This window comes from Anopheles marshallii, chromosome 3 (genome assembly GCF_943734725.1).
Source record: "Anopheles marshallii chromosome 3, idAnoMarsDA_429_01, whole genome shotgun sequence".
Taxonomy (NCBI): domain Eukaryota; kingdom Metazoa; phylum Arthropoda; class Insecta; order Diptera; family Culicidae; genus Anopheles; species Anopheles marshallii.
This window is the reverse complement of record NC_071327.1, coordinates 27,080,549-27,106,263: the sequence shown is the minus strand read 5'-3', so window position 1 is coordinate 27,106,263 and position 25,715 is coordinate 27,080,549. Positions and strand designations below refer to the sequence as shown.

At 42.5% G+C, this 25,715-nt stretch overlaps 1 protein-coding gene across 1 annotated transcript in view; it reads left to right on the top strand.

The window, feature by feature from the left end:
* The window catches only part of LOC128714303 (Kv channel-interacting protein 4-like), a 28,633-nt gene extending 9,570 nt beyond the window's left edge, over window positions 1-19,063 (top strand). The window contains exons 3-5 of the mRNA XM_053809179.1: window positions 18,448-18,521; window positions 18,650-18,862; window positions 18,953-19,063. Of these exons, the coding sequence (XP_053665154.1) occupies window positions 18,448-18,521; window positions 18,650-18,862; window positions 18,953-19,063 (398 nt within the window). The remainder of the gene's footprint in view (window positions 1-18,447; window positions 18,522-18,649; window positions 18,863-18,952) is intronic.
* Window positions 19,064-25,715: the final 6,652 nt, after the last annotated feature.

Genomic DNA, 25,715 nt, shown 5'->3' with positions numbered 1-25,715 from the left:
CCATTTATTGCTATTTTTGCTGCTTGAAGTATGTGTATCATCTCACATTACATTTATTTCAAATTTCAATTACCCCGTTCGGTGGAGTTGAAGCTTCGTGGAGTTTAACATCTGTTTGTTTTGTAAACTATCAGACAAAACAAACACAAAACGGCTCGAGGTTGGGGCAGTAATTAGCGCAAGATTTTAAACACACGCGTACTAGCTGGTGCGCCAGGGACGGTGTTTTGTGTTTCACTTGTTCCGTTCGCTTACAATAATATTGGTAGACGATGGCCGGTGCTTCTTGCCCGAGGGAAAATCGTTTCCGGCGATATTATGATAGCTGGTTGATGTGGTCAAAGATCACATTGTGGAGGGGTGTGCAGAACGTTCGGCCGGCAGGTTTTTCGATATTTTTAGCCAAACGTTCAATTTGCTCAACACGATTATGAACAAATCGATTGAAGTTGGTTCGGTATACTTTTGTTGGACAGAAAACAGAACTTTTGGATTTTCCTTACTAGAGATGTGCCAAAAGAATCAAAACCGTAAACTTCTTGCGGTTCTTAGAAAAAAAGAACGAACTAGGTTTGTAAAAAAAAGAGTGGACGGTTCTTTTTTAAAAGCCTTAAAAAATTATGACAGAAATTGCTATGGAAAAATATGCTGAGAAAACATTTAACACGTTCGCTTGAAGAACCATATATTCCTATTTTCCATATAAAAATGAGAATGAACCGAACTAGGTCCTTCAAAGAATTGTGTACCAATAAAGGAGCTATTTATTTTTCGTCACTTTATCAGAAAAACTTTTCCTATAAAACTGAGGTAATATTCCAAATTCGACCTCAATCTTTTCTGGGACCTGTGTGCAACTTTTTCTGAACTTTGGAGGTCAATTTGTCCTTTGAATGGTTATGTTCAATCCAAGTAGTCTACTATTTTCGCTTCGTTGAAGTTGTAGGATAAAAACTGGTTTTTTCTATTGTAATACAGGATGGTACAGGAAAACCACGTGTTCTGTTGCTTGGTATAACGACGACAACTATCTTTTTAATTTTATTTCTATCGTTATAAACACATTGGTACGCAACTGTTTACGCTCGCTGGTCGACGAGTTCGCTACCGTTTATACAAGTTCCGCTACAGCGCAATAATTCACTCAACAGAAGTTTTCTATACAAATCCCACTACGAGCACTATAGGAACATATCTGTGTTTCGTTTCTACAATGGCACAATTTGTCTATTTTTAAAGCCAACAAACGTTTAGCATATTTATAAACAATTCGTATGATTTTAATGATTTTCCTGTCATGTATAGCCCTATGAAAAAGAGGTCTTTCCTTACAAGATCTTAAGAAATGCTGCTTAATGTAGTTAGAAAAAGTTGAATATTTATGTCCTTTTTAACACTGATTGAGGCCTTTTGTGTTTAAATGATTCTTAGAAGACCAGGGAACTAGCTTAACTATTGATACACTTTTCCAAACATCTAAAAGAGCGAAAGAATCTCGAATTACTAGTCTGTTTTGAAAAAGAACTGGGTCGTTTTAGTTTACCAAAGAGAACCGCTTTGCCCATCTCTATTCCTTGCTGCTAGTAAATGTTTTAATGGCGGCAATATTGGAAGGAAGAAATAGTGGTGTAGTGTTTAGGATAATTATAGCAAGTTTAAACAAAGTCAAGGAGCTTAAAGAATAGTCATGTTGGGAAACATTCCATGGAATTATCACCCCTGTATGTCCACTTAATATTTCTATTACACTTCAAACCTTCCAAAAGTCTATAACCAGCATAAAACAAGTACAAACTCAGTAAGTTGAGTTTGCTCTAGATGGTTACGACTTGGTGCCAAGAAGACTAACCCACTCAAGAGTTTGAAGGAATCAACCCGATGCTCGTCACGGGAAGAATAAACCGCAAAACTTTCCCTGCTCGTCTGTGTCCGTAATGTGGATTCAATCGTCATGTTACGCAGGCATAATGATACATGTGTCTGCAAATATGTTGGAAAGAAACATAAACTCCACGAGAAATTATTTCCATTACATGAAGACAAACAGAACCAAGGTGCAGGCACGTTCCTTCCGTCAGTAACTTCGCCCTGTGCTGGGACTCTTCACATTCGCAATCGGTCAACATTTCGGCACCAAAGTTTGTTAGCTAACAAAGTGGAAAAAAAGATGCAGGGAAAAGTTTCTACGCCGTAAGAAAAGCCGGTAACCAGCCTGGATACCGGGCGTGGCGTGGATGTTATTTCAATTCGCGAGTTGTGGAACAGGTGATGTCATTTATTTTTGGAAAGTATCGCATGTAATTCAATTATGTGTGCTATAAACAAGATTTCACGAAGCCGCTCTGGGAAGTCGAAAGAATTATGGGCTTCGTAAGCTTTGAGGAAGATTTGCTGAAGCTTGTGATAGCTTTCCGTCATCATTACACACATTGGTTGCGATTCATTTGCTGCACGACGGGAATTGGGGAAGGCTCACGTACTGGCAGGATTATTTGTATCAAGGTTTTTGCCATCGCCATTTCTCGTACCAACTTTTCCCTATCTGTTTCGAATGCGTGTGATGTTCGTGTGAAGTTGTGCGACGACGCTAAGCCTCTAAGTGATGGCGATCAGCGATTATTGCGCTGAAACGCTGCGTTCCGCGATGCTGATTCGGATGTTTCGACCACGCACACGCACACGATACCCGGTGAACCACAATTGGTGAGTTGTGCGATTGCAATAAATGCCAACTAAAGCATATAACGCTTGACGGGCACGCCATTAGGTGACATGAATTGTCTGGTCTGGTGCAGAATGGCTGTTTGTCTTCGGATGGGACCAATGGTTTTTCGCGACGCTCAAATCGTTTGGAGGGAGGTGTTGTAACGTAAGTTTATGAGACATTTATTGTGTACACAACACTTCATAACTCGGCAAGGTATGATGTTATAAGTTGTGTGATGCAGACGGCACAGTGCAACAGGTTGTTTGTTTACCGGTGTGGTATCCATGGCAAATGATTACCTTACCATACTGAGGATGGTCGAGGTCTGAATCAAGGCTAGAAAATTCCTTTGTTGATGTTATAATGTACCATGATGAAAAATTACGACTTGACAGGCCAAAACCTCTTGATGTTGCAATGTCTAAGAAGATGCAAAAAAAAATTCACATTCGTGCACATTCATTCAATGAATTGCACTGGCAATTAATGTGGTGCTTGACGCATCTTTAGAAAACCAAAAAATGTTATATAATCTTCAGTAAAACTACATTGAAATCATCCGTCAACTCAAGTAACTCTTCACTCAAGTGAAGTAACGCTTCACTGAAGACTATTTTCTGTTTTCTGACTCTGTTAATGGTTTTTTTTTAGATTCATGAATGTCTAAATTTCTGAGTCTGTGGAGATTCATTATTCTAAGAATTTTTTCTTTGGTATTTGAAACTTTGCACATATGTGGTAAAGATTGATGCAGCTGAAATGTTCCATTTTTATAGCGCTTTTCAGTTCGCTTTAAGACTTCAGCTAGAATCGAAGGAGTCTCTCATGATGCAAACATGTTGACGATTTGTATTGATCCTGTTGGATTTCTAGGGTTTAGCTAGTTTGTAAATATGTCAAATTATAGTTTTGTTTTGTTTATCTATCTTCGCACAACTCTAGGAGCTATATATGTAAACAGGACGCAACATGTTAGGAATATGAACTATGGTAGAATTAAGTTGCATGAACGCATGAATTGTAAAATGAACTCAAGGAGACAGTTGAATAAACAGTAGCAAAGAGAAAGCCAAACTGATCACATCGCAAATATTACAAATTAGAATTACTTTCGCCACTAGTGAAAATTCATACATTTTTGGTCCTTCGAACCGGATTTGAACCAGCGACCTATGGATACAGTCCACCTATTCCTATCTGTTCTAGATAGGAGATATTCCTATCTAGTCTAATTCCTATTGTTTACTATGTGATCGGCAGTGTAAACATTGCATATGTCAGTCGTGACAATGATCCTACTTCCATTCTAGCACGTAGTTTGGTTGTGAGCAGACTGATCCTCTATAGGATTTGGTAAAAGCGCAAGTCTACTCACTGCTCTAACAATTTCCTTTCCTGACCCAGTGCGTAACGTTACAACTCTTACTACGCCGTCTTTACCTGGGTGCAGTGCTATTATTCGCCCTTTCGGCCACACACTAGGTGGCACGTTATCTTCCTTTATAATCACCAATTGGTTCACTTCTAACTGTATCGGTGACGCGTTAGCGTGTTTTGCTCTAGCCTGGAGTTGCTGTAAGTACTCTGGGTACCATCGTGCCCAAATCGTTTGTACATGTTTCTGCACGAGCTGGTATTCTGTCAATCGGTTGTCTTGACGATTACTAAAGTCAACCTCTGGTACCGCTTGCATATTGGACCCTACTAAGAAATGGCCTGGAGTTAAGACTTCTAAATCGGCCGGTTCATTCGACAATGGTACTAACGGACGTGAATTGAGGCATTGTTCCACTTGCGCGAGAAGGGTAAGCATGTTTTCTTGCGTAATCCTACTAACTCCTATCGTTTTAGCTATGTGCCTTTTCGCTGATTTCACTGCTGCCTCCCAAAGTCCTCCAAAATGAGGCGCCCGTGGGGGAATGAACTTCCATCGCATTTCATTTTCCGCACACCAATCAAAAATTAATCTCCTATCACTATCATCAGCTTTCAACATTTTATAAATGCGGTTCAATTCGTGGGCTGCTCCCTTAAACGTGGTCGCATTATCTGAGTGTAACTCAGATACCTTGCCCCTGCGTGCGACAAAACGACGTAATGCTGCCAAAAACGCTGTCGTGGTGAGATCGCTCACCAACTCGATGTGAACTGCCCGCGTTGAGAAGCACACGAAGATCGCGATGTATGCCTTTGTTGGACTCCGGTTCCGGATCGTTGATTTCAGAAGAAATGGTCCGCAATAGTCCACACCGCTTACTGCAAATGGTCTCGTCGGTGTCACTCGTGATTCAGGCAAATCAGCTACTGCCTGCTTCACCAATACCGGCTTGTTCTTAAAACAAGTGTGACATCGATGGTAAACGCTCCTTGCAAGATTTCGACCACCAATCAACCAGAAACGTTGTCGAATCGTTGCCAACATCAACTGCGGACCAGCATGTAGTAACTGCAGATGATATGCTGATACTAACAGTGTAGATAGGTGATGTGATGCCGCAAGGATGACGGGGTGCTTAACATCCTTGGAAATGTTTGCATTTCCCAGCCGGCCACCGATGCGTAGCATACCTCCTTCATCAAGGTACGGTGACAACCACTTTAGCTTCGATGTTTCACCAACACGTTTCCCTCGTTGCAGGTCGTCCAGCTCTATCGCGAATGAATCCCGTTGTGCCAGCTGGCACAACCTCAGTTCCGCACTGCGCAGTTCCGTCGCTGTAAGCGAAGGAACAGCATTTTCCAACTCCTTGATAGAAGTCGGCTTGTTGGACTTGCTCGTTGATACCTTGCTTGCTCGGCTGCATTCGATGAATCGCAAGCAGTAACCCATTACTCGTCTCAGTTTGCTGTATGACGAGAACCGTTCAAAGAGTTTGTCACGGAATTCACACTTCGCTATGACAATTAGTGACACCTTTGCTCGTTCTTCGATGTCACCGTCATCCTTCATGGGTAGTGGTACCGATTGTGGCCATTCATCTTCGCCGAGAACCAACCAATGTGGTCCATGCCACCACCGATCACACTTCAGCAACTCGTCTGGCTTTAGTCCCCGTGAAATGTCATCTGCCGGGTTATGACACCCCGGAACATGACGCCAGCATGATATCCTCGTTTCCTCCTGTATTTGGGCCACCCTGTTGGCCACAAATGGTTTCCATCGACGAGGAGGAGACTTCAGCCAGTACATGACTGTCATCGAGTCGGTCCAACAGATAGTCATCGTAGATGTCGTTAGCACTCGACTCACTTTCTGGAACAATTGCGTCGCTAATCGTGCGGCGCACAGCTCCAATCTGCCAATCGAATGGGTGTTTGCCCGAGAAACGACCTTTGATTTGGCAGCTAATAGCCGCACCGTAGTTGACCCCATGGATTCTGCTCTCACATAGCAGCAAGCTCCATATGCAATTTGCGATGCATCAGCAAATACATGCAATTGTAGGCTAACCATTTCAGCCTGGGACACAAAACGAGGCACACGTACTGTGCGTAGCAAATATAGCGTTGAGTGGAAACTTCTCCACTCTTCCTGAAGCTCGCCCGGTAATGCACGATCCCAATCCCAAGCATTTCCATCATGCCTCAGACTCCATAATCGCTGCAGGAACATCTTAGCCAGGATGATGGTCGGACCCAATAGCCCAAGAGGGTCGAATATACTTGCCGTATACGACAAGACCAGACTTCTCGTTAATACTTCAGCAGGTGGTGGAAGATTGACTTTGAAGCAGAACATATCATTGGCTGGTTCCCAAACCAACCCTAGCGTTGATACTGCTTGGCCATCCTGCCATTCGTGCATCGTTTTGATCGCAAGATCCTCTAGTGGGACATCTCGTAGTGCAGCAGGAACATTTGATGCCCACTTCTTCAATGCAAAGCCGGCTGAATCCAGCATTTGCGAAATTTGCTTGCGCACTTCGATGGCATCTGCCAGATCCGCTGCACCGGTCAATAAATCATCCACATAGAAGTCGTGTAGAACTGGATCTATTGCTTTGGGGTACTGGCCCTTGTGGTCGTGTGCAATCTGTTGCAACGTGCGTGTGGCCAAAAATGGCGCTGAGGCAGTGCCGTAGGTAACTGTTTGCAACTCGTACGTTGCTATCGGGTCGGTGAATCTTTCTCGGTACCGAATTCGTAGCAGTTTGTGATCACTTTCACAATGACGAACTTGTCGATACATCTTTTCGACATCTGCTACTAGGGCTATGGCGTGCTTTCTGAACCTTAAGATGATCGTAAACAAATCATCTTGTACCGTAGGGCCTATGAGCAGCGTATCGTTTAACGAGTACCCAGATGTTGTCTTGCAGGATGCATCGAAGACAACACGTACCTTCGTGGTCGTACTCGTTTCCTTCACCACCGCATGGTGAGGGATGTAATAGTGCGGAGCACTATCATCAACAGGTTCGGTGAGTTTTCTCATGTGTCCCAATGTTTCGTATTCGGACATAAACCTTTTATATTCTCTGTCCATTTCAGGATTGTTCAACAATCGTCGTTCAACGGCAACGAGCCGTCGATCGGCTATCGCTCTAGATTGTCCCAGTACAATATCAGAATCGGTCTTCTGCGGCAAGCTTACTACGTATCGACCTTGGCTATCACGCGTTGTAGTGGCCGCATAGTGTTTCTCGCATTGGTCCTCTTCTATGGACAACGCGGGACCTTCTAGGATGCTTTCTGTTTCCCAGAAGCGTTGCAGCATAGTGTCAAGTGAAGCTTGACTGACGGTGGTGAGGCAGGACCGATGGCTCGAAGCCGATGTGTGGGAAGTATTCCCAGAGACTGTCCAACCAAAGGGCGTCTCTACCAACCATGGTCTGCCTCTACCTAGTGCACGCTTTTTTCCAGTATGCATTTCCCAATATGCATCACTACCGATGACGATATCGATCTTCCCTGGGATGTGGAATGATGGGTCTGCTAACGTGACAGTCGGAATCTTCCATGATGTTGTGTCGATCGGTGTTATTGGAATCTCAGCAGACGGTGATTTCAAAATCAGAAATTCCATAGTGGATGCAAACTGCCCTGACTTCGATTGCACTGCAGCAACGACAGATCGGTTAACCTGTTGTACCGCTTGACCGATACCTATGATCGAAACACTAACCTTTGATCGCGTGGTAAGCAACTTTTGCGCTAAGGATTCCGAAATGAAGTTGCACATGGATCCTGAATCCAAGAGCGCTCGTGCTTCATGCCGAATACCATGGTCATCGACCACCCAAAGCAATGACGTCTCAAGAAATGACATCGCTTGTTCGGCCTTTGCCGCCATCGACACTTTCGGACGTGTGTTGTCATGTAGTAAGCTATGATGTCTGGCGTTGCACGTAATGCAACGATTAAGTGACTTACATGATCTCACTTGGTGGTTTTGGTTCAGGCAGTTGAAGCATAGCTGCTCCTTCGCCACCACTTCTCGACGACGCTGGACATCCCCTTTCAGGAACTCAGGACAGCTGCGAAGATTGTGCGCCTCTTCGCAACCCAACGGGCAAGGTAGCTGCATGCGGTTGGACTGGCCATGCGTCGATTGCTGTGTTGTCGCTGCATTCACGGCAGATTTCGGTCTGGATCCAACCTTTCGCTCGCCGCCGGCCCCCATTGCCGCATTGACCTTTATGTCTTCCGAGAATTCCCGAGTTGACCTGAGAATTATTACACGACTTTGTAAGAACTCGATGAGATCCTTATACTTATCTCGAGGTGCTTGCGACGAATGCTTTTCCCAAGCCAGCATAGTCGAGGGATGCAGCTTGAAGAACATCAAGGTGGTGAGCGGAGCGTCCCAACTGTCGACAGGTTCCTTCAGCTTTTCTAAGCCGTCTACATGACGCTTAAACTCGACGACCAGGTGTGCCAATTCATCCGCAGATTCCGATTTTACCGCTGGGAGATGGTGAATTTTCCGCAGATATTGCCGGATCAACATACGCGGGTTGTCGTAGGTTTTCAACATTGCGGCCCAGGTGCCAGCGTAATTGTCTGCTATCAGCGTGGTGTGCTCGAAGAGCAAAGCGGCTTCCCCCTTCAGTGAAGACAACAGGTACTGAAGTTTCATGATCGGAGGAATCTCTGCTGACGAATCGATCATCGATACAAATCGATCACGGAAGGAGAGCCACTTCGTTGAATCACCATCGAAGGATGGTAATCCGATTTTCGGGAGTCGTAAGCTTGGTCCCGAATGACCCGACGAACCAACACTCGTGTTCGCAAACAACACTGAAGCATTTAGCGGATTTGCTTCACATGGCTGCTTCTGAAGCAAGAATCCCTTTATTTTGCGATACACATTGTCCATTTCACACCTTTCTTGCAAATACGTTTCTAGAGATTCCGCGGACTCATCCAACTCTTCGAGTTTGGAGATTGCATCCATAAAATTGGCATTATGTTGCTCCAACTGTTCCAAACACACGGGAATTTCATTCACATCACTATCAGAATAGTTCAATTTAAACTGCTCAATGTTCTTGATCAGCGTTTGAGCTTGGCGCCTTTTTAACTGCGCGGCTTTAATTTTCTTTTCCATCTTAACGCACTTCACTAATACTTAGATACGGCTGTAGGGTCGACGATCGTTACAACTTGCTATCTTGCATGCAAGTCCTTCAAATGATGGCGGGAACGACTGTTGTGTTGGTGAAGGAACGACTGTTCGAAAAGATGGTCACTTTTCGCGATGGCGATGGTAAAGTGACGCTACGCTCTTCAGAACGCTAAACCAATTACGCCTTTTCGTTGATGCGGCGCATCAACTCACAACCTTCACGACACGTGAACTAAACGTGCACAATTGCGGAACAGGAACAGAGTGTCTCTCACAAACGCCTACGTAATACACGTTTGAACTAAATTCGTGCCTGTGGTGCTAGGCGACGATCGTTGTGTTTCACCGTGCTCACACAACTATAGCAATGCCAAATCACTTATCCCTCAATTCACGTAGTGAAATTGAAATATCACAATCAGCTGGTTACTTTCACCAAATCCTATAGAGGATCAGTCTGCTCACAACCAAACTACGTGCTAGAATGGAAGTAGGATCATTGTCACGACTGACATATGCAATGTTTACACTGCCGATCACATAGTAAACAATAGGAATTAGTTACACGAATTAAACGGCTACAGGAATTAAATCAAACAAGAATTGGAATTATAGAATTAGTACTAGATTAAAAGAATTCTCTTTTGGTGGCCGGAATGTTGGATTTCTAGGGTTTAGCTAGTTTGTAAATATGTCAAATTATAGTTTTGTTTTGTTTATCTATCTTCGCACAACTCTAGGAGCTATATATGTAAACAGGACGCAACATGTTAGGAATATGAACTATGGTAGAATTAAGTTGCATGAACGCATGAATTGTAAAATGAACTCAAGGAGACAGTTGAATAAACAGTAGCAAAGAGAAAGCCAAACTGATCACATCGCAAATATTACAAATTAGAATTACTTTCGCCACTAGTGAAAATTCATACAGATCCTTTGAAGATTCTTTAGTTTTCATATATTTAGAATCTTTTATCTAGCTAAAAGATATATTAAGATTAATTAAACTGAATGATTCAGAAAATAATATGTTTCTAATCTCCTTACATCATACCCATGTCGAAATATTAGTGCATTGGACATTATAAGCAACAAACAGTGACACAAGTAGTTCTCTGTTCTATTCTCTAAAAGTAAGCTTTAAACATAGGGACAGCCGGTGGTGTATTGGAAGCGGGACCGGTTTTCACACGACAAGATTGGTCCAAAATCCCATCAGAACAAATCTTTCGTAGCAAGGGGTGACTATCCGGTTATGTGGTAAAAATTATGTCTAGCAAGCCAGAAATGGCAGGCGTGACCTAGAAGGCCAAGAAGAGAGAGAAAATCTGCAAACAACCTTATCCAAACATACGAACCGTGCATGATATATCCTCTTAAACACGAAGAGCATACGCACCAAACTTCAAGAATGTAGCGCCCAAAAGTTGTTATTTGTTCTTGTGATTGTCGCAGGATAAAGTTAACCGGTACCGTCCATGATGGCAGGAATGATGGAAAAACAGCCAAAAAACCCCCCGAAGGGATGTAAAATGGTTCCACAAAATCCACCAACTAGAATAGTTTCTCAACTACCGGACAAAAGTTTTTGTTCGCAGCAACAGACAGCTATGCTTGACCCTGAACATTACTTTTGAACTACGGTTGACATTTAGTGCCAAACTTCAAAATAACGCCTTATTGAAAGGATTATGGTAAAGCACTAATTTTCTAAGTTTTTCCTCACAATCTGGTAAATTGAAAAATATAATTTAACAATTTATTTAAAAATTCTCATATCAATTGAAATCTGTTTCTAGTAGGGAATTTAATAGAACTAGGGCAATAAATTAACAATGCAAACGAAGAACCCCCGGATAAACAATTGATTTTACGAGAGAAAAAATAACACACAAAAATACATTTACACAGAGGATGGAACAAGGAAACACAAACCACCCAGAGCAGATGAATAGTTCCACAGAGGGACTGCGCCGACCTTATTGGTCGGATCGTCTACCATCGGTAGTGTAAAATGTGAAACCATCGATCTTCAAATTTACGGCTACACGATGAAGTAAACTCGGCCAACCTACACAGTTATCATAAATATTCATTCGCACGCCGATAGACATACGGCGGTTCGGTGCAGGAAAAACGAATGCAAAGATCGCACCTCCCTTCGGAAACGAATCCACCAAAACGGTAAACGCACTCCTCGGGTGTTCCACGGCTGGATGGATGAATGGATGGATATATTTACATAAACTTCATCTCGTCTGTGGCGTTAAAATCAATAACGGAAAAGGAAACCCTCCTGCAAGGTGGAACGCAGAAAAAAACGCAACAAAAAAGAATATTTCAGCTGTCTATCGGAATCAGTTTCATGCAGGCGTCTCATGCAGTTGGTGGAAGCTTTCGCAGTTGGTAATGTTTTGTATATTGCCGGAGAAGGCTACCACCCACCGACAGATTCAATTTCGCCCCTTTTGGTTTTTTGGGCAGTAGTTGTTGTTTTTTTTTTGTTTGCCTTCTTCCTTTATTGAAGTTGTTATATGTTCAAATTTACCAACCGACTCTACCGAGCGCTTACTTCGTATGGCTTCATCACCCTTCCACCGGTCTGCGATGTCGGTTGCGGTATGGCTCCAGCGTAAACTTTCGCCCGGGAAACCTTTCCCGACCGGTCAAAGTGTTTTGCGCTTCGCACAAGTAATTCGATGCTGTCAGTTAACATGTTTCCATTTCTCCATTTTAGCACGCCTCCCATCGCATCAGACCAGTTCTCAAACCGTCCATAAAACAACAGGGCTCAAGTTGCAATCGGTTTATTTTTTACCATGCTTTGCCATATCGAAGAGTAAAATTTATTTAGTTTCAAAGGCATAAACGAGCGTAAAAAAAAACATATCTCTTTTCAACTGTTCTGTTGAGAATGGCGCAGGAAATAGTTGAATGATGTGGCAATGTACAGTCCGGACTAGGAATAACCAAAATTCCATCACACAGTACCGACATAACCCAGCGTTGAGTGAGGAACGACAGAAGATTGGATGTTTTTTTTGGTCGTATACAATGCCACGAAGTGTGTTGCACTGGGTGTGCAATTAAAATTAATAACTGTCGGTTTCGTTTCTGTGAATAAATGGAAATGGAATATTTTCGCCATCCATGCAGCACAGTACAGTGCGTGATTGTAAAAGCAACTTCAAAGGGGTAGCAAAAAATATGTGTATGTAGTTGTTTTATGAAATTTCAAACCAACTTCATCTTTAAGCTTCGAAATGATTGTTGAAAATTGGGGGAAAAAATTTTACAATTAAAGAGATGACTTTTTATTATTTAGTTAAAGAAAAACTATATCCAACTTTTTAGTAATGAACAAGGCTTTTTAGACAATTAACTACATTTCGCTATTGGTTGGAACACATTTTGCAAGCAAAAGAAAACTTTACCCTGAGTTGTGGCGAAAATTATTCAAATGGAAAATTTTCGATTTATTCTGCACCCAGTGCAAACTTTCTCGGCTTTGTCTAGCTTTCCGAACTGTAAATGAAGCAAAGAAAAAAAAAACAAAATCCGAATGACAAATAAAAACTCCATCTCACCAAGTGAAGTCGAACAAAAGAGAAAAAAAGAAGAAGTAGAGCAAAAAAGAAGTTTCAACACCACAAACACATAAGACACAAAGGAAGATAGAAGAAGAGAATTAAATCATCCGATAAATATTCATAAGTGGCATGTCGTCGAAATGAATTGCCAAATTTTCGACTCCCGGGTACGCTCGTCCGGGACTCGACCGTGTACTGCAGACAAAAGCAACCAACAACAACAAAAAAGTCAATTCGGACACAACACTATCCAATGCTCATATCCGTCCGTCATCATCGGGAGCGACTTTTTTCCCCAATATACCTCCGCATAGTCCGTTGACGAATTGTGCCGAATGCCGCAACTGTATTGTCACCAACACCACGAAAACCACATCACCAGGGGGTCCGTGTGTCCTAAATGAATTCCAGCGTCCCTGTGGTGGCACATCCTTCAGCTGGCACGTTCTACAGCTAACCGTCCCGTCCGGGAGGAAACATAATTATGTAAATTATGATTATTCAAAACCAAACCGGCTGCCTTTGCTGCTTCATTGCTTCACCCGCTGCTGTGACATCCCTTCGCCATTCCCGCATTCGATCGCGAGGAAACATCTGTTAATCTTGTCCTCCCGCGATGGGTGCTTATGGTTGGCGTTTGCTTTTGCATTTTGGGATTATTCAATGCAACATGTTATTGTTTTGGCGGAATGCGGTGCTTAATTATGTGCGCACCATTACGCTTCCGGTTTTAATGGTGACACCCGAATGGTGGTCAGTGTGCAAATTTTCGCCCAAAACCATGATTTATGATGCGGGTTTTAATGAGCTACTTAGGGAAGGGTGCTTAATTTAGCATAAACATTTCCGCTTAAGCACGAAGTTTGCGCAACGATAAGCTCGCTAAACCGTCAAAGTAGGAAGGTTCGATTATAGTGTTTTTCAACTGCAATTACCATTACTTAACTTTGATTAAAATCAATCGACGTACAATGGGATTTCTGATGCAGATGTAGGTCTCTCTCTCCTCTCTTCTTGGCGTAATAACCTTCTATAGGTCGCACCTGCCATTTCTAGACTTAATTTTACCACGTAGCCGGACAGTTAGTTCTTGCTACGGGAGATTTGTCCGAATAGGATTTTGGATCGATCCGTTCGTGAGGCTACCTGCACCGCTACCATTACACCATCGGCCTCCTCAACCCTGCCCTCTTTACCTACCGGAGATGTGGATAAAGTGTCCATTGTAATCCTTCAGTTCATCCTATAAAAACTGTCCTCAATTCTTGTCCTTTTATGAGGTAGATAGTGCAAGTTGTACCTATTTAACCGTTTTTTCAAATAATCATACGATGCTTAAGATGTATAAAGTTGGATTATAGAATCAAAAATATGTTTGTAATGTCAACTTTTTTGGGGGCTTTACACGTTTTAGTTTATAAGACACTCCGTCCCACAGTTACAGTTTCTGGACAGTGTAACATGAAAATATTTTGGTTAATTTTCATAAATTTGTAACTTAGCTGTTTTTTTTTCTTTACAAGAAAAATTCAAGCTGTATGTTTTTATGTGTATTTTAATATACTTTTAACATTGTTTAATTTTTCTCATATTTTTAAATAATACATAATCGAAAACATTATACGTACGACGAATAAAAAACATTAATGATGCTTTACTTTTTACAAAGGGTAGTCTTATTATGTCCACCATTTAGTAAATTAACTTCAGGAATATCAAAGTGTAGTGAAACTTTAGTTAAATTTTACATTATTAAAGTTTGAATTTTACTTCACAAAATTAGTTCCTCGAAATTTGCAACAGCATCGAAATTAAAGCCACATTTCGAATAAGGCTTCTTAAAGCCCTTTTTAATTCGAAACAAAATGAAGCTTAATTTAATCATATTCGCAAAAGGAACATCCTTGACGAACGTAATGTGGAAATACCGCACCTTAAACACGCGTTACCAACAAACAAAACAACAATCGACTATGACCCTTTCGGGCGACCAATCTGCCGCACCTTCGTTATGTTATTCACACCACATTTCGGCGATGGGCTTATGGTATGCCTTCGGTTTTTTTGGATTTAATACACAACAGCAACGTAAAAACAGGTAGGCAGCGCAACCAGACAGTGGCAATGATGTCCGTCTGTGAGGGAAAATTCGCACAAAACGCGAACATTTACGCGATCGCTCACCACTCGCCCCCTCGCACGATGCTACCGGAGTTGGGTGGCGACCGATGTAATGCTGATGGAGAAACCATTTTACACACCACTGGCAGCCAGAATTGGAAAAGATGGCAAAAACGAAATGGGGAAACGAAATAACCATATTTGCGACATGAAATTTCACTCAATAATTTCATCATCATGGTACGGTGTGTACACGAGCCGGATGTGGCAGTGCAGAGGTTAGCGGCAAGCTGCGGCATAGTGTTTTATTTTATGCACTGAAAATGCTCCTTCCGTACAACGCACACAGGATCCATACCGAAGGATGAAATCTTGGTCAAAAGGGGATTTTTATGAGGCTGGTCAGTGATGGTAAATGATAGTTGACCACGCAACGCGAGCTACAACTGGACCAAAGGGCTACACACCTGGTCACGCAAAAGGTGTCACTTGTCTTCATTCGTCTCGTTTGCCCACGTTCTCCATTTCATTTCAATTTGCTTCGACGCGTTTGTATTTCCTTTCCATCGATACCTTCTTTTACTTTTCACGTTCTATGTTGGTCAGTTACACGACCGATTGCGTGTGAAAATTACCATAAATTTGACCTTTCCTTACCATCGGTGTTGTGGAAAAAGGTCCTTCAACATTTCGTCTCTCGGCTAAAGGTCAACACACTGATGGAATCCTGCCTGGTGGTGCCCTTTTGTTTCCTCGTCAACCGCTCAAGGGGTCATAAAAATCAAAGCACCAACAATCCGGTAGCCGAAAAAACAACACCGAACCGTAGCTGGCCGGCTTTAGGCTTCCGATACCGAACCTCTTCTTATCAGTTGCGTGTGTCGTAACGGCTAAATCATTTCTTCCGGGCAAACTTAAAGTGTGCGGACCGGAATTGGAAATGGTTTTCCCGAAAGCGAAAGGTTTGATACCATCGGTGAAGGTTCGGCCAGGGTCCTGCCGGAATCGTAAAAAAAAGGCCGACCGGCACAATAATCGATGGGGTATATGCGAATGAACGCCACCGTTTCTATGAAATTCCGCACCCGGTTGCGGATGGCCGATGGTTTACAGTAACGAATACAACACTCATAAGATTGTTTATGTACTTTTTTCCCTCGTCTTACTTCTGCCGCACAAAACATGGCCACTCTGAATAGTTGGTACCATTTATTTGCCGCACAGGGCCCAGATATGGAGTGGCTCACATTTTACCCTCACAAACACACACACTAAGGCGCGGTTCGGTTCGGGGTTTTGTGGCCACAACTAAACAGGCCTACCAGTGGAACCATTAGCGCACCATCAATTTCAACAACCGAAGCATAAATCTCGTCGGGAAACCTTACTTTAAATCCGGACGAAAAAAGCCTTACGAACCGTTACCTACAGGTGCGGGGGGCCGGGGTTGCGGGGTCGGCGAAATCGTCGCTAATCTTAGCGCATAAATTAAGCACAGATCGAGCTTCTGCTAACCATTCCGAGCGGAAAGTTTGTTGACAGCATATTCCCTAGTGCCGGTATCACTCACACCGAGCCAACGAAAAGGATTTTGGTAGCTCTCGTTGTTTCCAGCGCAAAAGCACTATTTATCGGTTGACTTCACAAAATGGTGGACCGGCTGTTTACCTTGCACCACGAGCGACGATTTGCCCGGAGGTACACATGGTATCATTTAGAGTGCGATGTCAATTTTCCTCCGTGCTGCGTCCGTGCTTGACGTAAATCTTTTACCCCGGTGCTCATATATCTTGCCCAGGCGCCGTTTGGTGTGCGGAGAGCTTTTAAACACCACAGCGCTATTACGGAACACACACAATGTGGTAATGTACATATGCCGGGAGCGAGATAGGGTGAAATGGTTTTTTTTTCGTTCTTCTTTTTTGTCCCATCGATGGGACACCATTTCGTGGAACTGTTTGGAGATGAGCTGAAACTGCGATGGAGACGCCTGGTTGCGCTTGCCAGCAAAAGGTAATGGAGGCGCCCAGTACATTGTAGCATCAACGTGATGGAGGCGCCCAGTACGTTGTAGCATCAACGTGATGGCGGCGCCTGGTTGACCAATGTATGAACAGAATCTCACACAACTATTATCCTTGTATAGGAGTTAAAAATACATTGTAGAACAGAATTACGCATAATATCCCCGTACATGTTGTTAATTTGACACCATCAGTACTAACTAGCGTCAAATGATAAATAAAGCTTTTAAACAATTCACCATCATTAGGAAAATTGTAGATAAATTACGGTGAAATATAGCATTCGACACACATTTCTTTACTGTCGGTTAAACAGACTCGACTCTACTTTATCGATAACACCCACCGGGACAAAGGAATTAGTCATTAACATTAGCATTAAGCTCTAGCTTGGAACAATCTCATTAAACCAACCGTTCGGAGGGGTTCTATCCACCAGACTCAAACGATTCCGAACGACTTCATTTGGAATGCTAAATTTTTCCCACTATCGTGCTGTTTTTCAAATGGTGCCCGAAAAGCTCGGCGATCAGGGACCATTATCCCAATTCAAAATGGAGGGTATGTGTCATTTATTAGCCGTTGTGAAAATCCCTACATATGATGGTTGAAAATGTGGACATTTCGCAGCAGGATCATTAACCCATCGAGCGGGCTCAACGATTTGTCCTCTAATTAGAGCAAAAGGGTTCGAATTTAACGATAAACGTTGTCTACGGATCTACGTAACTGCTTAAATCGGATGATATCATTTACTTTGGATGTGTGTTATTTTATTTTTATTTTTGCCAAGGGTGAATACTATTGCTGTTTTTCAAGATACTTTAGTACTAATGTAAATTAATAACGTAACATACAGTAGAAACACTTTTTGTTAACTAATATTAAAATTGCACACTCTACCAAATGCTGTAATATATTTCCTTCCGTACATTTTTTTATTAATTAAAGTAATGCAAAAGAAATATGTAAAATATGATTTACAAATAACACAATCAGATAAACAATTAAGAATCATGAAAAATATTTAATTTAATTAATTAAATTTGTGTTCATTTAGATAACGATTATTATTAAATTAGTTTCGTTTAAATATAACACACTGTTCACTTCACAAAACTTATCAATCAACTGCCCGGTTCATATCATGATTGCATCTAATTTCATTTAACACAACACCCTGCATGTCAACGGCCAGTGAGATCTTATTGGCGGCTGTTTGTTTGTTCCCAGTTCGTGCATCTATCCAAACAGTCGATTATAGCTAACAGTGTCACTATTTCTTTCTTTTCTTTCGCTCTCTCTTTCTCTCTCTCTGGTACGCTTCCGGATTTTCATCGTAAATGGCGCGTGTATGGATGGATGTGCACGAAATAAATAACATCCCGGTTCGACTCGTCCCCGAACTCGTCGCCGAATGTAAACTAATAGCGAGCAGCGGTCAGTACGCTCACTACGTCTTCAATTCCATCGACCTGGACCGGAATGGCTCATTAAGCTTTGAGGTAGCGTATCCACAGCCGTAATACATATATTGGAGCACCACATCATCGTGTCGAAAGAGAACGTCTCAATTTTGCGTTTGCCTCTTTTTGTTTTCTTCTGCCCGGCTTCCGTGGCTCGTCGAATACAGGAATTCGTCGCCAACCTGTCGATTCTGCTGCGGGGTACCGTCGACGAGAAGCTGCAGTGGACATTCTCACTGTACGACATCAACGGAGACGGATGCATCACCAAGGAAGAGATGAAGGAAATCGTCACCGCGATCTACGAGCTGATGGGTAAGGTACCGGAAGGATGCGAGGAGGAACAAGCCATCAAGGATAAGGTCGAACGGCTGTTTGAGGTAAGATGGGGTCCGCCGTGTGTTTTTGTGGCGTGGTGAAGCCTCACTCTCACCCTGTTCGATTTTCTTTGCCGTGCTACCCAAAAACAGAAAATGGATCGCAACTGCGACGGCAAGATAACGCTGGACGAGTTCATCGAGTGCTGCACGAAGGACGAAAGCATTCGCCGATCGATAGCCGTATTTGACACCATCTTCTAAGGACGCCTATCCACAACATTTGCTGGCGCGCTCCGTAACGCTCCATCTGGCCGCATTCGCTTCATTTTGTTTGTGTCCACACCTTCCACACGCACACACGGGAAAACAAGTCCAAATTGCGGCTAGAGGCACGGGCACACTACTCATCTCGATGTCAGGTCGATTTGGGGACTGTCGTGCTGTAGTGCGTTTTATCGGTGTCTTATCTCACTAAGCAAATCACAACGAAATGATATGGATTGGACGTGGAAAAGCGGTGCTCGAATTCTAGCACTCGAATGAATATTCCACACTGCAATAAAAAAAGCACCGAACAATACAGTGTATTGATGTGGCGAGCAGGATGTTACACAACACTCGATTATCGTTGCAACATGCAACAATTATCTACAAACTGTTTAATGTTGAACCCATTACCCGGCAGATTCTAGCTCTTGTTACATTGGTTAGAAAAGCGAACAACTGTTCATTACTTTCACAAATCTTACATCTTCACATCCCGCTAGAAAGCTTTCAGATTGCGGAAGTATAAAAGTTTAAATTTTAAAAAAGGAAAACATGGTGCGCAGAGACATAAACTTTGAAAACCCTCATAAACCCTCCTGTTCGTGTTTAATTAAAAACGTGATATTGTTGTTGTAAAGCTAAATATGCTCCTCTCTTAAAGATTCCACCTCAATTTGGGATGCATCCGCATCGTGGGCAGATGCGGAAGTTCTGGAAGTACGAAGGAAATTTTGTTATTTGCATGGAATGCGACGCTTGCACTCCTTCAACTTCACTTCGTTCAAACAAAACTAATGTAGAGAGCCTACCAGTACCTAAAAAAAACACACACTCAAACTTTTCAACAAACTCAAAATTGTATCCTATGAAAGTATATAATGGCACAGTGCTGCTTTAACATCAACTGGCAAGCTTTGTTTACTATCTCTGTTTCAAAAGGTTTTCCACCCCGCAGACATGTCTGTTGAAGGCTTAAGGCACATCATAAAAACACAACTCTCCGGTTCCAATAGGCACTATAGAGAGAGATAGAGAAAGAAACAAAGAAAGAGAGAGAGAGAGAAGAGAAGCATAAAGAGAGAGACAGAGAGAGAAAGCGAGTGAGATGACAAAAGAGAGTGACAAAAAAAGTTGGAAAAAGGTGAAAAGAGATAGAAAGAGAGAGAGAGAGAAAGTAGCGTATAGGAAATTGAAGTACGGCTTTTGGAAGTCTTCTCGTCCAAAAAGAAAGCCTAATGCTGCTAACACATTGGAAAATGTTGATCCTTTACTACCAATTAGCCGGGTACGTAGCACCCTGGTGCGACCAGTTGTTGTTCCATATCTAAACTCTTCCAAGTTACTATAGTTCTTATATTTATAGCAGCAGAGTCGTGCGCGGCTCCAAGGCACGCACCTTGAGTCCGTCGTGTTCCATTGTTTCTTGACGTTCTATATTCCTATACACATACATGATAAAACAAAAAATACAATCTTTATTAACTAGTCATTCTAACTCCTGCTTTTTGGAGCTAATGTTACGAACTCCTACTATCCTTATTGCAAACTACCTTGCCTAGACCGAAACCTAGATGTTGTGATTGGCTGTTATCTGGAGCTGCTACACGCTCCCAGAACGGTCGCATGTTTCGCGCAACATCCAAACGGGTGTGCTTTCTGTACGTCTGACGTTCTGCCAACTTAACCGTATTTTTTTCCTTCTCAACAGGTTGCTCGCACTAGAAGCAACACCTCACATTAGCGTTGGTTTGGGATTGTTTTTGTGATGTAATGTCGTCCGTACCTACACTTAATGCGTGTGTGAATTGTTATCGTACGCTCAGTTTTAAACGAGTAAACCATGGTGTGCTTCAGGGTATTTAAATTGGAAAGGTTTTTTTTTGTTTTTATTGACGTGCGAAGAAACAAACAAAAAACATGTGGCAGAGAGTGAGACAAAAACGCGAAAGATAGTAAGAAAACGCGCGGGCGGGCGTAACGTTTTACACCCTTTTGTTATGGCTTTTCCCAAGGAAAAGCATTAAGCGGCGGCAAGGCAGCGGGAAAATATTGATAGAACCGAGTTTACAGGAAATCGAATGATACAATTGAACATTATCCAAAACTAAAAACAAAAAGAAAATGGAGATCGAAAGGCGAAACAGATGATTGTTGTTATTTATTCAATAAAACAATACACATCCTACCTTATGCAAGGACACGTAGGATATACATAATTCTTATGGATACACACTCACTCTACATATGTGTGCATAGGTTAAGCGACCCGGTAAAGCCGGTAATGAAGACGGAAAGCAACAAAACCAAGCAAAAATCCTACATTTTGAATGTCTAAATGTTTCCACAAGTCAATGTTGTCTTAAGCGAGCAAAACAAAAAACACCATTGGTACATTCGTGTAACGTAGACGATAGTTTACTCCCCGCAATATCTTCACTGGTGTGAAAGATGCAATTGCAATTCAAAGCAACGTACGAAAACAAACACATACATATAGACACGAGCAGCACGCGCATACACAGAAACACAGCAGCAGACAAAGAGAAACCTTACCCAAAACCTAATGATCCGTATTTCAGTTGTTTCGATGTTTGTAATATGAAAATTGTACTTCAACTATATCATAAAATAAAGAGTCCCTTATACAAAGCAGGTTCTTGTATGTGCCGTATTAAAATGAGAAATTTTAGTAACATTCTGGACACTGACAAAACTTATTCATTTTAGTTGGGAACTTGAGATACTGAAGAACGTTTGTCTGGAATTTTTTCAATCGCATTAGAGGTTTCCTGGTTTACTAAAAACACCTCATTTCGCCTGATGCCATTCAATGCGATTTTATGCTACCGATCACTTCTTCTTCACAGCATTATAACCATGGAGATCTCCACCATTTCTAGCGTTTCTTTACTATTATATTACCCGTAGCTCAGGTTTCCACCTTGCGTATGAACGTTATGATCAACTACAGTATATTCTATAGTAAATAATAGGGGTTCCGCATTTGATATACCCCCATTGACCCAATCAGTCTGAACATCATACAGAGAAAGCTAAAAAAACGCGATCACTTCCGGCTTTTCAGTTCTTGCATAATTTTAATTAAATGCGACAAAAAGTTTAGATGTGCAATTGAGAGGAACACAGTTGAACGAGGTCCAGGATTTAAATATTCCTGCCTACAGTAGAGGCAAACTACAGCTAAATTTGACATTCCATTGACAGTTCGTAACGCGTTAGCACGAAGCATTTTGAGCGTTTTATTGATTTGAAAAACATAGGTTGTTGTGCTTGTGCGCATTTATTATCATTATTTCTGTAATAATTGTATTGTTCTGTATTGCAATACAAGAAAAAAATTCACCGGTGAATACGAGTTTGTAGTTAATTTGTGGTTATAACGCTTCCTTGTCCACTATTTGCTTCGATTCGAAAACCAGTCGTGTAACCGCGTGCTCATAAAATTGAATATCAATTCGTTTATACTAACGGGCGCAATACTCCAGTCAAGCTACAACGCAATCGACGGGCACGCAACTCGAAGAGAAAACTGAAACCGGCTTCAGTACAGATTTCTCACAGCCCCAGCTTGCCACTCGAAGTTGGCATTCGCCATTCGTGTGTGAACTTCTACAATTCTCACCTCCTAAAATCTGCACGGAACAGTGAATTACAGGCGAACCGCCTGCCCGTAACAAAGAAATCTCCCTTTCGCGGCAGTATTCCGACGAAAAGATTGACGGATCCTAGTTTTATTTCGCGTAGAAATAAAGGCGCAGCAAAGCGAGAAATCCGGATGTCAGTGCAGAGTTGTCATCTTTCCTGCAGGCGAACTGTCAAGTGTACGAGGAGGACTGCTAGCGACGAAAAGGTAAAATATCGGTTGCCAAGGCTAAAATATATCCGTTCGCTGGTGGTGAACTTTGTGCGGTCGGTTCGGTTTCAGGCCCGCTTGTCCGTACGGGTGCGGTACAACGTTTGGCCCGTGGACTGTACAGTGATCCGCGGTGTTGCCGGTGCAGGCAGAACCAACACAGCCGCCGTAGAAACAATGTTGGTCTCAATCTTCTGCGCGTTTTCGGGTATGCGGAAGATTGGTGCGCGAGGCTGATGAAATGATCATTAATTGGTGTCGTTGAGCGATGTGGTTCTGCCGTGTGTGATAATTCGTAACACGGTGGATATAGGCGCAAAACTTACGCCGAGTGTGGGATGGTATGGTGGATAGTTTTGGCCATAGGGGATGATGCTGCCAGCGAGATCGTCAAGAATAAGACAAAGGGGATGTAGAGGGTGAGTCTGTTAGCCGAGCAAGAGTGAGAAAAGGACTGTGCTATTCGTGTGCGTGTGTAGTTGTGTGTGATGAAGGAAGAATTGCGTTTTCGTTGTTTCGTCGCTGTACAATCGGAAATGAAAGAACTCGTTCACCACGGTACACAATAAAAAGCAATAGCACTGCACACAGACGCAATTGTGACAGTTACAGTAAAGTGCGTGCGAAAAGTAGCCACAGTAGTGGCTAGGAGCGAATAGGAAGGAGAGCATACCCTGCACCGTAGTTTGCGATGTAACGGGTGGTGGTTATGTTAAGCTGTTTAGGGGGGGAGGGTTGGTGATGGGTTACGGTCTTACGGGTAGAATCGAAAGGGAAAAGAGAAGCGCGAACATCTTCGCGTGTGTGGCTCGGTGTATTTACACGCGCGTGTGTTTGTGTGTGGAGATTCGCTGTGTGACGTCCATTGCCACAGTGCCCGAATAGTGAGCAAAAGATGAGCAGTGAACGAATGCGAAAAGTGAGTTAAAACAGCTCGTGAACATGAGAGAGTAAAGCGAAGAAACAATAGGACGTGCACGCTAGAGGAGATAGAAAAATCACAGCCTGCGTGTGTGTGCTCATCCCTTTCACGACCCTATCGTGTGATGATATGATAGTTCCAGTGTATGTGGTGTTGCTCTCCTTTCTTATTGCGTTGTGTGCGTGATGGGGATTTTAAATGCTGTAAAGCATCCACAATTCACGCTGTGTATTCCGCTTACCAGTGCGTCCTATCAACATCGTTCATAATTGTGTGTGTGCTTTTTTTTGTTCTTTGTACTCTTTGTGTCAGCACAGAGCAGGTCTTCTCCTTCAAGACAACGAAGATGCATTCCATAGCAGCGGATCGATCAACCGAACCGGTACTATAAACGATGAGTGTATCCCCATCGTCAGCTTCCTAACAAAATGATACGGTGGTAAACAACGGTAAGCTTATTAATCGCAGCAATCTTGCAGGAATCGTAATACTACGGCCTGGTCATTATTCATAGAATAAAAAGAAACTTCCTACAAGATATTTTAAACACTGATAGATACTACATGGTACATAATAAGGTTAATTACCCGCAGAATCTTATCAGAAGGCTTTATCAAATTTATAACTCTTCCTATTTTACTTCACAAATGGTGTCCACAATACGAGAAGTTGATATAATTGCTCTCTAAACGATTCCGAAGTTTGGAATTTTTATTTTAATTAAACATGTTCGATGGTTCTTTTTTGTGAAAAACAGCTACGGAGCAAACTCACACAATTTGGAATCCGTCCAGGGTCTATTCATACGAAATTTCTACCAAATCACTAGTTTCTTTGTTCGCACGCAATATTTGCCCCACAAGGACTTTTGCCATCGCTGTGCGTACCCTTTTTTCGGTAGTGCCTTTCCGTATGACTGTATTTGTGAGTCCTTACATGAGGTTGGTATGTAATGGGTGAATCGGAATGCCAGTGACCAGATAGGGGGTTATAGCGATATCTTCCTTTCGGCACGCGCTTTGTGTCTGTTTTTTTTTTGTTGTGTATGCTAAAGCAACGCCAGCAACACGAAGGGTGTAAGTTTGCCGGCTTTTTGCCACCCCTCAAGTCGGTGAGAGCGCAAATCACATCAGCATGCTGTGCATAGAGTATGGTGGGTATGTCTAGCTATCTGAGAATCGATAGCGCAGAGAGACCGCGAGAGAGAGAGCGAAAGAGATGCAAAGATTGCATAATAGAGTTGAGCGGGTGAGAGCGAGTATTACTACAACGTGAAAGTAGTTGACTTCGAAACAAAGAGCTTCCTACTAACCGCAAAACGGCGACCAGCTGGTTTTTGTTAGTTGCATATTGAAGATGAATGAACGATAGAGACATTGAAAAATGGTTGATTAAGAAAGAGAGAGAGAGCGCGAGAGAGCGAGAGAGAGGCACAGTCATGCGTGTAGGGCATGAAAGGGTTGCTTATGGTGTGCTGTGTGCTGCAGGTACATTTGCACCTAGAGCACGCGATAAAATGAAGTTTTGTTTTGAGTTGATACAATTCACTTTTCAAATTAGCTTTTCGAACTTGGTATGGCATTTTGTCAGTAACAGTACCTTAGTCACAAATCGAAGAAATGTTATTAAATTAATCTGTGTGCTGAGAGATATCTGTTTCCATCTCTGCATAGCTTTAAAAAAAACATGCCCAGGCTGGGTTCAAATCTCGAGACCCCTAGACGGAGCGTTGACAATACACAACTATCGACAAATCAATAATTCACACTGAGAGAGCAGGCCAATAAAAGAAGGCCTAGACGAACGGGCAGGATTGTCTTTTGGTGGACAGGGTCAAATAATTGGGAAAA